Below are 15153 nucleotides of genomic sequence, written 5' to 3' on the forward strand. Positions count from 1 at the left end.
CTGAGCTGCTTTTTGCTGCCTGCAGCTGTTCTGCTAAATGCACATCTGGTGGGTGTAATGGCTGCTCCACCCTAATGAGTTAACTCTCTTGCCAGGCATATGCTCATTTGCATGATACAGAGATCACAATGTCTCTCTTGCAGGAGTTGCTGCTGGTTGAAGCTTCGTCAGTGAATCATGGCTTACACGTACACTCTCAACCATCCATCAATATTTACCGCTACTTTAATTACAATTGTAGAACCAAGGCCATTAGGACAAATTGGACTTTGCTACGCTGCCATAAATCTGGTGTAACTTCATTGATTTCTAGACAGTTACTCCAGATTTACAGCAGTGTAGATGAAATCAGAATCCTATTCAATGTGTCCAAAGGAAGCTGAGTGGCAAATGATACACAATTTCCACATCAAAGGACCAAGTGACTATGATCTTTCCCCCCAGTTGGACTCTCTCCCCTTGTTAATACAGCAGTTTACTCAAAATCTTCTTTTCATCTAGCAGGCAAGGCAATAAAGTTTACTCTCCAGTGTCAGAGAACCAGAGGTATACAAGTAGCAATATACTGTGATTTAAGTGCAAGACCTGAACACACAATATGCTGTGCTGTTATGAGACTCTTCTGCCAAACTGTATGAGATTTTGTTTTCCAATATGAGTAAAAGAAGCAAAGAGAGAAAATGGATGGAAGACACTGGAATATATTTGATCAGCTTCTTAGAGACCAGGAGTTTTTAAATTCAGTGAGGAGAGGGGGAAGGGATGCTCAAATACGTTTCATTAAGAGGCCCCACCTCTGTGCCAACAAATAGCTGAACAGATCTGAGATTCTGGGTGGGATTGTGTGCATAAAAATACTGAGGAATTTATTTGTTACAATAGCATGCATTCAAAAGAAAAAGATGAAACTGAATCAATAGAACTTCATGTTTTTAATGGAAGCTGAGACTGTTTCAAGAGGTTTGAGATCAATGTGTCTGCTATGAAGACTAAATATGCCAATATCCATCTTCTGAGAATTTAAGCAAGAATACTACAGCCCAGTACTGCACCCCCCAAAGTGGCCAGCAAAGTCTCTTGGATGCTCACAAGTAAGAAATATTAATTATTATTTTTGTGATAATCAAAGGTAGTCAGCTTCTGAATACAGAGGAACCCTAAGCATGTTGGACGGCTAGCAAATTTGCACAGACTTCACAGAAGCGGAAGGAGGATATGAAAAATAGTCTACATTAATACTACTGTGGATTATTCAAACAGAAAATAAGGAGGCACTATACTGTACTAACCACTCGATTTATGCTGGCTGTGCATCCAACATAGAGTTGCATTACACAGAGGCAGCTCAAGGCAATCTAAGGAGGATTCCAGTGCTCCTATTCCAGCTTCAGGCAATAATCAAGAAACAAGTTTGACCAAAAGAATCCTCAGAGATAGCCCATTGCTAGTAGTATGATATACTTGCCAGCAAAGCAGAGCATTCTGAGGTGTTTACAGACCACCAGCTATGCTTTAAAGCACAAGGCACAAGTCCCCCCCTGCAGATCTTTTGAAAATTGCTAATGCCCTTGGTAATGATGACTTGATTTTTTCCTGCATGCTGTAGCCATTGCAGTGTGCCATGCTAGATGCTGTCTGATTTTTATTACATTTGTTATTGCTTCCTTTAATTCTGCTATTGCATTTCATTGTATTGCAGTTTGCATTCCACAGAATTCAAATTGCAATGCAGTAAAATACAATGTAAGAAATATTGTTGGCATCTGTCTGTTTTGAGAGACAATGGAGTGTCTCTACTAACTGCTGAGTTAGCCAGACATGCCATGGACCACCTGTATGAAGCTCATGAACCACTGACGGTCCACAGACTACAGTTTGGTAACATCTATTTTAGAGAATCAGATCCAGTTCAGAGGTTCAACATTCACTTAACAATATTAGGCAATTGCTCTCAAGAACATAATACATAGCAACTGGATGCTCAGAATTTGTTACTGCTCCATAGATCATTCTATAGCAGGGTGGTCCAACTTGCAGCTTGAGTGGCTGCATATGGCCCTTGAGGCATTTTTTCATGGTCCTCAGCAACATTTGACACTTGCCCCCAGCCCTCGTGCTGCCTTCCCAAAGCTGGGCTTTGGGATGGAGCTGTGATGGCTGTGACAGAGTCCTAGAGTCCATTCCCCTGCTTCCCAAAGCCAAGTTAGCACTTTTGGAGCTTTAAACTTCTAGTTGTGCTTAATGTTACATTTAAAGTCCAATGAAAATCAGATACAACCAGTAGTTTTTATAGCTCTAGAGAGCATATGTTCTCCCAATACAAGTAAGCTTTAGCCTTAAATGCTGCTGAATGTTCTTCTTCTGCCTAGTCAGAATGAATCATTGCTTGTAGTAGGGAACAGATGTTGACAGTATTTCTGCATTTTACACGAAATGGCTAGGTGAGGAGCTGCTAGGTAGAGACAGGCAACTGCCTCCTGAAAAAGCCTTCTAAGAATATCCTTCACTTCTTCAGCACATTTTTTTAATGCCAGTGTCATCTTGGGATTGCTATTTATTGTTTTCCTTATTTAATAATAGTGTTGAAAGCATATTACACACAATACAGACCTTTGAATAGAAGCCCAGGAACTGAAACTAAGTTATAGCAACATGGGAGGTGACACTGTCTATGAAAGAAGGACAAGAAATAATACAGTGGTATTTGAGAGAAAGCCCCGAGCAACAGAAGTCTTGAAACCATGTGTCTGAGAAGTTAAAAAATCAGACCTAGTTCCTGTTTCCAAAATAACTTTCCAGTGTCCACCTTGCAGAAAAACTAAAGTTGCATGTTATAAGGAACTGGAGAGCTCAGCAAGGAGAGAAACTTACTTAGGTATCCCAGATGTTTATAAGGACACAGATTTTTTTTTAAAGCTGCCCTTCTGAGATGTGATCAAGGGTCCATTCAGCCTTCTACATCCTGGTGTAGTATCTCTGAAAAACTCACAGGATTGGCATAATGTAAAAGCCCCACCTGGAATGCAGCAATCCGAGGCAGCACCAAGCACCCAAATGATAATTTTGTTTGTCTGAATGGAATTGCAAATCGTATTTTGGAACATACGAATAATAAATTTAGTCTAGTGAAGTGCCCACTGTGACATGAATTGGAGCACCAGGAGAAGAGCCCATATGCTGCAGGGGCCTCCAGGTGGCGCAATGTGCATCTTTAACATAGCCGTACAGCTGTTAAGGGCACCACTCACTTAAAGGGATCTGTCTTGGGCAGGCTTCCTCAACCTCGGCCTGCCAGATGTTTTTGGCCTACAACTCCCATGATCCCTAGCTAGCAGGACCAGTGGTCAGGGATGATGGGAATTGTAGTCTCAGAACATCTGGAGGGCTGAGGTTGAGGAAGCCTGGTCTTGAGCTAACACTCAGTAGGGAAGGGGCAAAACCTGTTCCCTTGGTCCTGCTTACCTCACTGTCTTTGGACCAGGGAGGGACCCAATAGGCACAAATAAAACTTGCCATGTCAAAAACACGATGCACTAAAGTAGTGGACAATTTACTGACCATTTACAGAGTTTCTCAGGATTTGAGGACTTGAACCCAGGTATGAGACTGAGACCTAGTCAGGTAAGCTACCAGGGATTGCATGCTCAGGTGTCAGAACCCCTTTTCAGTCACAGAAAGGAGGAGCAGCATGAAACATAAGTCCTTCTGATTGCCAGGAAAGATAAAAGCTCTTGGTCTGATGAGAAAGGCTTCCAACATGGGCCCCTTCCAGTCATTCAGCTGGGTATAATGAATGCCCATGGAAGCAGCATCATGGTGGCAGGCATTCATTATAAGAGATCTTCTACCTATACATTTGCATGCATACAGAAGTTAAAACAGTGAAGGCAAATATGACTGCTTTTGCACAGGACCTGCTGCCATGGTGCTAATCTCTCGCAACTAACATCACAGATAGCCACTATTTGACAGCCACCTGAATGCATCTTCTACATCACACTGTTTTTCACCAACCTCTTTCATTTCAAATATTTCCCCCCCTCCAAAACACATGCAACTTACAGTTTACTGTGACTTTTACTTTTTTCACATCTGGGACTGAGACGTCGTTTTCAGCACTGCATTCATATTCCCCAGCTTGGTCTCTTGTAATTCCATAGATGTCCAAATACTGTCCACTTTCAAATGGTTTGGCTGAAATTAAAGGGGAGAGGGAGAGAGAGATTAAAAAGAGTGTACAGGAAATTTCATTGGAGCTGATTGAAGCTCCATTCAGGTAAAAACAACCAGCTTGTTGCAGGAAACTGCTGACAGAACTATTCCTGAAATCAAGGTGACAAATGATTACATCTTTCACCCCTTCTCCCATGTGCTGAAAACAACTGCACATTGCACAGCCTCACATAAGGTAGCAATACTGTAACAATGACTATCACAAGAAGCGATATACACCGTCTCTTTATAATTTATTAGAGTTACCTAACCTTGGCATACATCAAATAAATCTATGCCCATTTTGCAATTGAGTTGAACAGTCCTCTAGCAGGATAGATGAAAATTCACCATTATGCTTCAGTTCATATTGACTTTTACAAAACACAAGGTTCCGCCTTACCTAGAAAAAAAGCTGACACACGTTTCAAATATTTGCTGTGGAAAGGCATTTCATTTTGACTAAAGCTTCTGAATCGCAATGTTCTGTTAACAGCTCCGATATCCATTGTGTTCTAGTCCAGGGTTAAATGTGTATACAAGCCTGTACATTCAATGTATGAATGCCTGCATTCAAAATCAAGACACAGGCCAAGAGAATTCCTGCTCAGCTGTCAGGCTCAAAGGGCTCTGGTGACACCAGGCCTTTGCAACCATGCCAAGATTTCCTGGTGTGGCTTCAGCCAACATACGCCGCACTGATGCACAAGAGGTGGGGCTCAGCAGTGGCGTGTGGTGAAATTTTTCATAGGGGAACAGTTAGGGCCAGGGGCACCAGCTTGCAAGAGTGAGGAGGGGCAGATGTTGTATGTGTGTGACATTGTGCCTCAGGCTTAGGGAAGGTGGTGGAAGGGCTCTTGGACCCCATCAGAGCATCGTGCCTCCCTCCCAGTGGCGTAGTGTGGGGGGTGCAGGGGGTGCCGGCCGCACCGGGCGCAACATCTGGGGGTTAGGGTTAGGGGGCGCAAATCCACGGGTTAGGGGGCGCAAATTACTTGCCTTGCCCCGGGTGCTGACAACCCACGCTACGCCACTGCTCCCTCCCCAAGCCAGGCAGAAGCACAATCCCCTACCTCAGTAGGGATGAATCTGTCAATTTTGGTTTTCTCGCTTTCTTATTTTTGCATACTTACATTCACTTCCAAACGAAAATCCTGCATGAAAATCCAGCAGCATTCTAGAGTGAATTTCTTCCAAGAAGACTATTTCTGTAAGCAATTTTGACTAATGTGCACATTTTTTGCAAGCGTGTTTGCCTAATATGCATTTTAATGTTATTTTCATTTTTATGCACACTTTCCCCTAATATATGCATTTTTGTAAACATTGCTCAGAAGACTGCATCAAAAAATTCAAGTAAGTGCAGCTTTCATGCAGTTCTTATATTGTTTCGGAAGGTGTGAATTTGATAGATTTGGCTTTAAATGTTATTTGAATTTCTCCCCCATATCTACTCCCAGCACAGGACTGGGACCTTATTTCAAGTGTTTCAAAGCATAAATGGGAGCACCAATGCAAAAAAACAAAATATGCCTGCCAAATCATAATTAAAAATGAGGAAAGGCAGAGGCAGGGAAATCAATTAATAGGATACAACAAAATACAGTGGAGTGATGCTGTTTTCTCCTTTTCTGTTTCACTTGGAAGGAATATATTATGAAAGGTAAGCTTCTGCTAAAGAGCCAGCTGTTCCTGTTTATGTGGTTGGCTGCTGTTACATTCTGCTAGGGCGAATGAATTTCCAGGAAAATATTATTTACTATCAATTTGAAATGAAGCATATGTTACCAGCCAGAATGGAATAAAAGCTACATTTTGCATTGCTTGAAAGTAGTGTGGCCTAGTAAAAAATGCTCTGTTTTCATATGCCGTTGCAGCAGTATTTGAATACACTTTGCTATGTTATACTGGTATCAGGTTCCTACTGAGAAGTAGCAAGTGAGTTTCGCAGCACTGCATTGCATTAAATTGCAGCAGATGGGTGTGTGTGTGTGGAAAAAGCAAAAAATACGCTTGGATCCAAAATTCCTCAGATGGTATTTTTCTGTGGGGGAAATGTGATATTTTTCTCTTAATAGAACCCACCCACCCACGGCCCAAGAAAAAGAAGGCAACTTTAGGAAAAGGCCACGTTTCAGTGGCAGAGCATGAGCCTTGCATGTAGACCAGGGGTCAGCAAACTTTTTCAACAGGGGGCCGGTCCACGGTCCCTCAGACCTTGTGGGGAGCCGGACTAAATTTTGAAAAAAAGAGAGAACGCATTCCTATGCCCCACAAATAACCCAGAGATGCATTTTAAATAAAAGCACACATTCTACTGATGTAAAAACACACGATTCCTGGACCATACACGGGCCGGATTTAGAAGGCAGTTGGGCCAGATCCGGCCCCCGGGCCTTAGTTTGTAGACGGTCCCTGGTTCAATCCCTGTTATTTCTAGATAGGGCTGGGAGAGAACCCTGTCTGAAACCTGGAAAACCACTGCCAGCCAGTTCAGACAGTATTGAGATAGATGGGCCTATGGTCTGTCTCAGTATAAGGCAGCTTCCTACATTCCTATTTTATGAATATTCCCCACTATATCCCCCTCACAATGCACTGGAATGGAAGCAGGTCAGGGGAATTATGGAGGGTGTGAAATGTGTCCAAGCTGCCAACATGCAACTTGTTGGTATTGCCTGTTTCAATGGCAGCAGCAGCAGCAGCAGCAGCAACAACAACAACAAAAAAGACAGGAAAATATAAAAGGTGAATGTCTTCTGAATTAGCCCTTGCTGTGAGGAGCACACTGTTGATGGTGAGCCCAACACCTGAGGAACTGCTGGCTCTCCCAGTTTCTCTGTCTACAAATAGGATGGATTGCATGACACTGTTTGCAAATGGGCCTATGAAGTGGTTGTCATACCTCAGAATTCAGAGCACCTCTTAAAACTCTGAAGGTTGGTATGGGGGATTTACAGAGCAATCCAAAGCCCTTTACACTGGGTGGGGGTTGTGGGAATAGGCAGAGACCTGCAGAGCTGCAGTTTCCAAAGTGATGTAACAATCCCATAACCAGGGAATTATATCTCAGGGGTGGGTGGGTGTTTCCTAACAACTCTCAGCGCTGTTGACAAACAACAGCTCCCAGGATTCTTGGGGGGAAGCCACGACTCTTTTAAGTGGTATGGTACTGCTGTGAATGTACAGTGCAGAATGGGGTCTTGGTGGCACATTTAATTCTGAACTTCGTTGAATGAGGGAAGCAAATAATGAACATGGTGCAGTTCAACTCTGCACATTAGGGTTTTTCCCAGCCTTCAAATTTTGATATGCCTCTAGGATTGTAATGCTGGTAGAATTTGCTTTGCAGCCTTGAGAGCAGCAACATTCGGCTCCAGCCAAGGTCAATACTGCTGCCACTCCAATATTGACAGAAGTGACAGGCTTCAGAGGCCAGCATAGCACTACCGCACAAGCAGCGTAACTTGCCAGCTTGAGGAAGCAGTCATCAGTCCAGTTGAAAAATATCACCAGAAACAATAACTGCAGGGAAAATGGGTGTACCTTGTACAAAAGACTGCTACTGCAAAGGGTGCCAATGGAGGAATAAGCGAGAGCGAGAGGACACTGAATAGCAAATACTTACAGAAATGCAATGCAATGTAAAAAAGAAAGAAAGAAAAGTTGCCAAGAGTGCCTGCAACAGTTCTTATTAGAGCTGTTATTAGTGTCTGTCAGAGTTTCTTAGAACAAAAACGCACGTGGGTGTATGTTATTTGAAGATGCCATAGTAATCTATTAAAATTATGTGCTGCAAAGAACATCATATAGAAGAGTCGCTATCACGCTCAGCAGATTTGTTTAGGCAGCACAAGGCATTTATAAAATCCTGAATTTGGGTGGCAGGAAAAATCAGTTGAGGCTAACTCTGGATGTGGGGAACTAGAATATTTGTCCCAAGTACAGGTCTGAAAAGAGATGTATCAAGTTGTTATGTGTGTTCCTCACCCCTGGCACACACACATCTTTCTTCACCCTTAAACTCTTGTGTTTTATGGTAGAGGAAGGAAGCCACATGTTCAGAAGTTAACTTTGCATAGAAACTGCAATATTACTTCCCCATCCTTTGGAGGAAGCACAAGGCAGAGGGAGGGCTTCAGAGTGTATAGAAAAGAGAATAGCCAGGAAATGCTGAGTGTAAGAGAAAGATAAGCATTAGGAGGATGTTAATCTAAGTACTTCTTTTACAGCACAATCTAATTCACCTTTAGTCTGAGTTCAGTGGGAAACCTCTGGTAAGTGGGCACAGGGCTACAGCTTTGCAGCTCAATCCAATGCACTGTAAGTTCCCTCCCCATTCACTCCTCTGAATTTACTTCTTATTGTGGGCATGGGTCTGCAAGCACTTTATGTCTCTTCCCCACCCTTGTCTGCTATCTTATGCTGTGTTTTTAACATACATAAATGAACATACACCAAGTCCAAAGCAAAGAGAGAACTCTCCAGATGCCGCGTTCACTCATGTTGCCAGTTCATTTGTCATCATAAATAAAAGTGCAATATAATGTAAGAATGCCTGGACTCACAAGCAAGCAGTCTAGATCCTAAATAGACATGGTTTTCCATCATGAGAAATATATCTGCATCTTATACCTATATAGTTGAAGTTGAACTGTACTGATGTTTACAAAGCAGTGCATAAAACTGGACTAACAGTAACAGTAAAAGCAATTGCTCAGTAGCAGTTAATTAAATAAGAAATGTGGATTAATGCTCATATTTGAGTGAGTCGTGAAAAATCAATCTTGCTGAAGAAGAGGATATCGTCTAATAAAGCCATTTACAGCTCAATTATATGCATGGCTACTTGGAAGCAAGACCCACTGAGATCAATAGGGCTTACTCCCAGGTAAGTGTGTATAGGGTCCCAACCTAAAATTAGTTAAATGTCCTGCTTGAACCCAAAAATTCATAGGCTAAATGGGCATGGTTTTCCGTCACAAGAATCATATTTATTTTATTGTTTATCGGTTCCCAGGATTCTTTGAGGGGAGCCATGACTATATAAAGTAGCATGATTACTGCCCAGAGGCCTCGGAAACGTGATGAAGGCATTGTTGGGTATTATCTGTGAATTTTCATACATTAACAAATGAATGAACATGAGAATGATCAAGTACAGATCATTCTGTACTTGGTCTGTGGATGGTCTAGGAATCAGTGCTTTTTTACATGAGTAGAATGTGTTTTTTAATTTAAAATGCATCTATGGGTTATTTGTGGGGCCTGCCTGGTGTTTTTACATGAGTAGAATGTGTGCTTTTATTTAAAATGCATCTTTGGGTTATTTGTGGGGCATAGGAATTCGTTTATTCCCCCCTCCCCCCAAAAATAGTCTGGCCCCCTACAAGGTCTGAGGGACAGTGGACCAGCCCCCTGTTGAAAAAGTTTGCTGACCCCTGGGTTAAGACGATCCATAGCCCAAAGAGATGTGTAGTACCTGTGAATTTGGTATTATTGCCAGATGATGCAAACTGTGAAATTTGTTACTTAAAGATCTTTCATGGCTTTTGCATTTTTTAATTATCAGATTGCCTTTAAACGTGCTTATTTTGAGCAAAGAAAACAGTCAACTCCCTATTTATTTATTTTGCCCATGTAACGGGTTGTACTCTCTGCTCTGCAGTATGAGTCATTCCTATCTTGAATACTGATGATCTATAGCTCTGAAATGACATAACATGTATCTCTGTATCGTGTATTATTGCTTTATTTGAATTTATATTACTTTTCTACCATTGTAGGGCATTGCAGACTTGGGCTCCATTGTAGAATTTAGTGCAATTTAATTTCCTCATATTTTCCAGCAAAGTTTATTGCAATCTATTCCTGCTATCCATTTACTGTCCAGGACACCAACTCTGAAACACTTTAGGAACTAGAGAGTGAAGGGCCTTTGTTCAAATTATGAATTTTAGCAGCACCCTGTGGGACACCAAAAATCAGCACCCCTCCACCTTATGTGTAGGGATGCGGGTGGCACTGTGATCTAAACCACAGAGCCCAGGGCTTGCCAGTCGGAAGGTCGGCAGTTCAAATCCCCACAACAGGGTGAGCTCCCGTTGCTCGGTCCCAGCTCCTGCCAACCTAGCAGTTTGAAAGCACATCAAAGTGCATGTAGATAAATAGGTACCACTCCTGCGGGAAGTTAAACGGCGTTTCCGTGCATTGTTCTGGTTTGCCAGAAGTGGCTTAGTCATGCTGGCCACATGACCCGGAAGCTGTACGCTGGCTCCCTCAGCCAATAAAGCGAGATGAGTGCCACAACCCCAGAGTTGGCCACGACTGGACCTAATGGTCAGGGGTCCCTTTACCTTTACCACCTTGTGTGCTCCATTCTAAATCATAATCATGGCATCCCCAGTGGCACCTCTGAGGCGCCACACCCGGTGTGACGGAACTGGTTGCACTCCCTTAAATCCTCCTCTGTGGGCAGAGGCTAGGAAAATGAATTTCCCTATAGTATTGCACCAGGTGGTAGCAACAACAGCACTTGAGAGGGTTAACAGCTCAGGAGGGTCCACCTGCTTCCAGAGGCAGCATGGAAGGAAGAATTCCCTGGAGTTTGTTAGTGTATTTTGGTAAGACGCTTGGCTGTTGTTGGAGGCTCGAAGCCTCCTCAATTGTGCATTAAAATAAATGGTCACATCCTTTTAATAAAAAGCAGGGACTGTCTTTACAGTAACATATGATGAGCTTGCTAGATCAGGCCAATGGTCCATCTATTTCAGCATCCTGTTCTCACAGTGGCCAACCAGTTGCCTGTGGGAAACCTGTAAGCAGGACCTGACCGCAAGCAGTTTCCAGTAACTTGTATTCAGAAGGATACCAGCAGCAGTTCAGGGATTAACAGTGTTCCTCTGAGGTGCTAAAGCAGGGGTCAGCAACCTGTTTTCAGCCATGGGCCGGTCCAGTGTCCCTCAGACCATGTGGTGGGCCGGACTATATTTTGAAGATAAAAATGATCGAATTCCTATGCCCCACAAATAACCCAGAGATGCATTTTAAATAAAAGGACACATTCTACTCATGTAAAAACACACTGATTCCCAGACCATCCATGGGCCAAATTGAGAAGGCAATTGGGCCGCATCGGGCCCACAAGCCTTAGGTTGCCTACCCCTGAGCTAAAGCTTTGGCACCTGTCTGAGAGTACCATCCCCTGAGGTCTTTCCTGGATGTGCCATGGATTCCATCTGACATACAAAGTACTTTATCCCTAAACCATGGATAGTAGCCAATGAGGTGCATTCCAGATGTTTTGGACTTCAAATCCCATTAGCCCCAGCCAATACTGTCAATGGCCAGCAATGTTGGCAGCTGTAGTCCACAACACCAGGAGGCAACACATTGGCTATTCCTGCCCTAAAAGCTGTGATATCTCCTTAAACCCTAAAGAGCTAATGGGGACCCTTATATCTATAAAGATTGATAACAACTTTTTAAAAATAAAATTATCATCTCTGGGTGTCACTTTCTGCATAGATTTTAAAACAAACCATGCAAATCCTCTAAGTGCTGATTCAGAAAAGTTTCATGAAATGATGGTCCATCATTACACAAATGCATCATTAGAGAAACAAATCTTTTAAGGCTATTAAATTGATGTATTACTGTCAATCATCAAAGTGGTGTTGCTACAATGACGCGAGAATAGTAAGTAACAGTAATGCCAGCATAAAGCTGTCCATTTCCAGAGAACATTCTCTATCTTGTAATAAATCAAAAAAATTATAGTAAACTGCACTGCAGTTTCCCTTTAATACTAAGTGGCAATCCTCAAACAGCACTTTATTGAAAAAATATATTTTTATGTTCTATTCAGAGATAAAATGACTCATAGGGACTATTTATATTTTTCCTAGAAGCACAGTGTCCAGTTCACTGCTGTTTCAAAATTGCTAGTTTTGAGGCTAGTGTACATATTGGTTTTAAAACTGAAAAAGCCAGGTTTAATTCCCTACCACCACTCTCAAAGTTATATTAACTTTTTATCATTGAGCCGAACTGCTGTCAGGCTAAATTATATATAACTGAGATCCATAAAGTCACCATACTCTGAAGTAACTTTGAATTTTCCTTTTACAGTCATTTTACCACAGCATCCTTACCCAGCTGTTGTGCTAGGATACATTAGGGTATTGATTTTGCTGCCTTAGAGGTAGAATCTTGATATAAAGGATGTCTATCTACATTTTAATACTCTTGATGTGGATAAAAACAGCTGCTCTCGGTTGGAAATAGCATAAGATACTGAAACAAATAGACCAGATGGATATCTGTACACTATATGGATAGCAGCATGGTCAGATGTCCTTCTCTTGTGTAAGAAGAGAAGAAGAAGAAGAAGAAGAAGAAGAAGAAGAAGAAGAAGAAGAAGAGGAGGAGGAGGAGGAGGAGGAGGAGGAGGAGGAGGAGGAGGAGGAAGAAGAAAAGTCAGGCTACCTACACTACAGGTGCAAAGGTTTAGTGTTCACCGAAGATCAACAAAACAGCCAGGGACAGAGTTAATTCTCTTCCGTGTTTTGTTCCAAATGTTCCCATGTCACAAGCATGGCCCAAGCAATAGACTTCCCATCTTCACCTTCGTGACAAGATGTTTACTCTGATCCTGGGCATATTGACTCTGAAATACATTCTCCTGGGTTCAAATGGGAGTACTGAGAAGTAAGCATGCAGGCTTAATTGCCGACTTCCTTTTCCTGCTAACAGCTGAAGATTGCAGCAACTGTGGATGAAGCATTTTCAATAAATATGCCCCTACAGCTTGTGGCCATGAAGCCAAATAAGAAGCCTTCACAATTTGATGCCAGATAAAGCCCGGTAGACATGTATAGCAGTCTACCAAGGGTTAAGACCCTTCTTTTCGCTACTTGTTGGGAGCTCTGAATACTGAAGTCACAACCCATCACCGGTGCAGTGTTCTCATTCTGCTTTAACACAGGCCTGGGTTAGCCTTGCAGCACACCTGGTTTAGTGCCACTGATCAAGGAAAGGTCTGTAGGTCGTTGGCAGAGCATCTCCTTTGCAATGCAGCAGGTCCCAGGTTCAGTCCCCAGCATCTCCAGGTAGCGCTGTCTCCTGTCTGAAATCCTGGAGAGTTGCATACTGAATTTCCTATCTTCCTAGTATTTTCTCTACCCAGAAGCACACCTATTCCACATGTTGCAGCTTCATCATACTAGCACAAGACTGAGCACCTGTGAGGCTGATTGCCATTATTCTTATTAATGACTTGCTTGCCCAAAGTTTGCATTCAGTCGGAGTTAAATATATACTCATCACATCTAGCTCTTCCAGTGGTGGTCCCTCCATTTTTAACCTGGCTCTTTTAAAGAAAACTCTGAAGAATATTCTTAGGGCTTTGGAGAGCTGACAGATCTTGTGAAGCCTTATTACTTGGTCACAACAAATCTTAAGTCCCTGAACATTACACATGCTGAAATAAATGTTACATTTATTTTGTCATTGAAGCCTAGTGGGTTTTTTTAATAGTTAAGAAAAACCTTTCAAAAAAGGCCGAAGCTTTAGAATGGCAGCACAGTATATGCAGACCTAGAAAGAGCAACTCACCCTCAACAAGGAACCATAGAATAAAGGGTCAGTAATAATAACAATAATAATTAATAAATTTTATTTATACCCCGCCCTCCCCAGCCAAGACTGGGCTCAGGGCGGCTAACACCAGGTATAAAAACAATTGATTAAAATACAACTTAAAAACAAGATTAAAATACAACATTAAAATGCAGCCTCATTTCAGTAGAAACTCAAATCAAAAACTTTTTTGGGGATGAAAATGTCAAAATAAGTAGTGTGTCCAAAATGTCATCATACCTAACCAACATCTCTGCTGCAGAATTCTCATATCATGCTCCTACCCATTATTGCACATGATCCAGGTTGTAAGAATACAACAAGCAGTAAAAGCAGAACAGAAGAAAGTGACAGAGATGTCTAAAGACTTAGACTAGATAAGTCCCTGAGTCCCTGTCAGGGGGAAAAGGGTGGGGAATGAATGAATGATAGTCAAGCCACATTATGTTCCTATGGTCACATGCGATGTTGGCATTGGAAGGAAGGCTGAATGTCCACATGGCAAATGTGTTATGGATACTGTGGCATAAAACAGCACAAAATGTGGAATGCCACCCTATCAGATGCCAAGAAAATAAACAACTATTTGACTTTTAGAAGACATCTCAAGGCAGTCCTATATAGGGAAGTTTTTTGTGTTTGATTTTGTGTGTGTTTTTAGTATTTCATTGGGAGCTGCCCAGAATAGATCTGGCCCCTACTCCCATCAGAATCCTCCCTTTGAGTTTTACCCAGTTACAAATACTCAATCTAAGCTGTTGGGACAGGATGAAATAGTCCCTATCCAGTACTCTCATCTCCCCCTACTAAGACATGAAAGTAAATATGAAATACATGCCACAGACTGAGATTGAGATAAATAGCTTTCAGCAGGCCAGGGCAATTATTCATAATGGCCTAATGTCCAATTTTCTATTTTCCTACATGAAAAATGAGAGTCCTCTGAGCTTTTGGCTATTCCTGGCCAAGTCAGAGTTGATTCTTCCTGCCGTGGTTTGCCATTGAAGGATTTCTGGCTAATCTCCAGACCCATTCCAACTTAGCTGCAGGGAACAGATGTTTCACCTCATTCCTTCATCTCTCACCTGGAAGATAAGAGCAGTTCTGGTGCCCATAATCAAGCTGTTGCCTGCCAGCAGAATAATGATGGCATAAGGGAGGTATGTCAGTGCTCATCAAATAAAACCACTGAATTGTTTTACACTGTTTCCCCATAACACACACACACACACACACACACACACACACACGTATGAAAATGTCTACAACAAATTCTTTCAGTCATCTAGAAAATTCAGCTAT

At 42.2% G+C, this 15153-nt stretch overlaps 1 protein-coding gene across 2 annotated transcripts in view; it reads right to left on the reverse strand.

Annotated features, from left to right (window-relative positions):
* The window catches only part of NEGR1 (neuronal growth regulator 1), a 444891-nt gene that overhangs the window by 134175 nt on the left and 295563 nt on the right, over positions 1–15153 (reverse strand). For both annotated transcript variants that reach the window (XM_083510584.1, XM_083510583.1), the window contains exon 4: positions 4063–4194. In XM_083510584.1, the coding sequence (XP_083366710.1) occupies positions 4063–4194 (132 nt within the window). The remainder of the gene's footprint in view (positions 1–4062; positions 4195–15153) is intronic.

Source organism: Podarcis liolepis (genome assembly GCF_965112155.1).
Source record: "Podarcis liolepis genome assembly, chromosome: 6".
Lineage (NCBI taxonomy): Eukaryota > Metazoa > Chordata > Lepidosauria > Squamata > Lacertidae > Podarcis > Podarcis liolepis.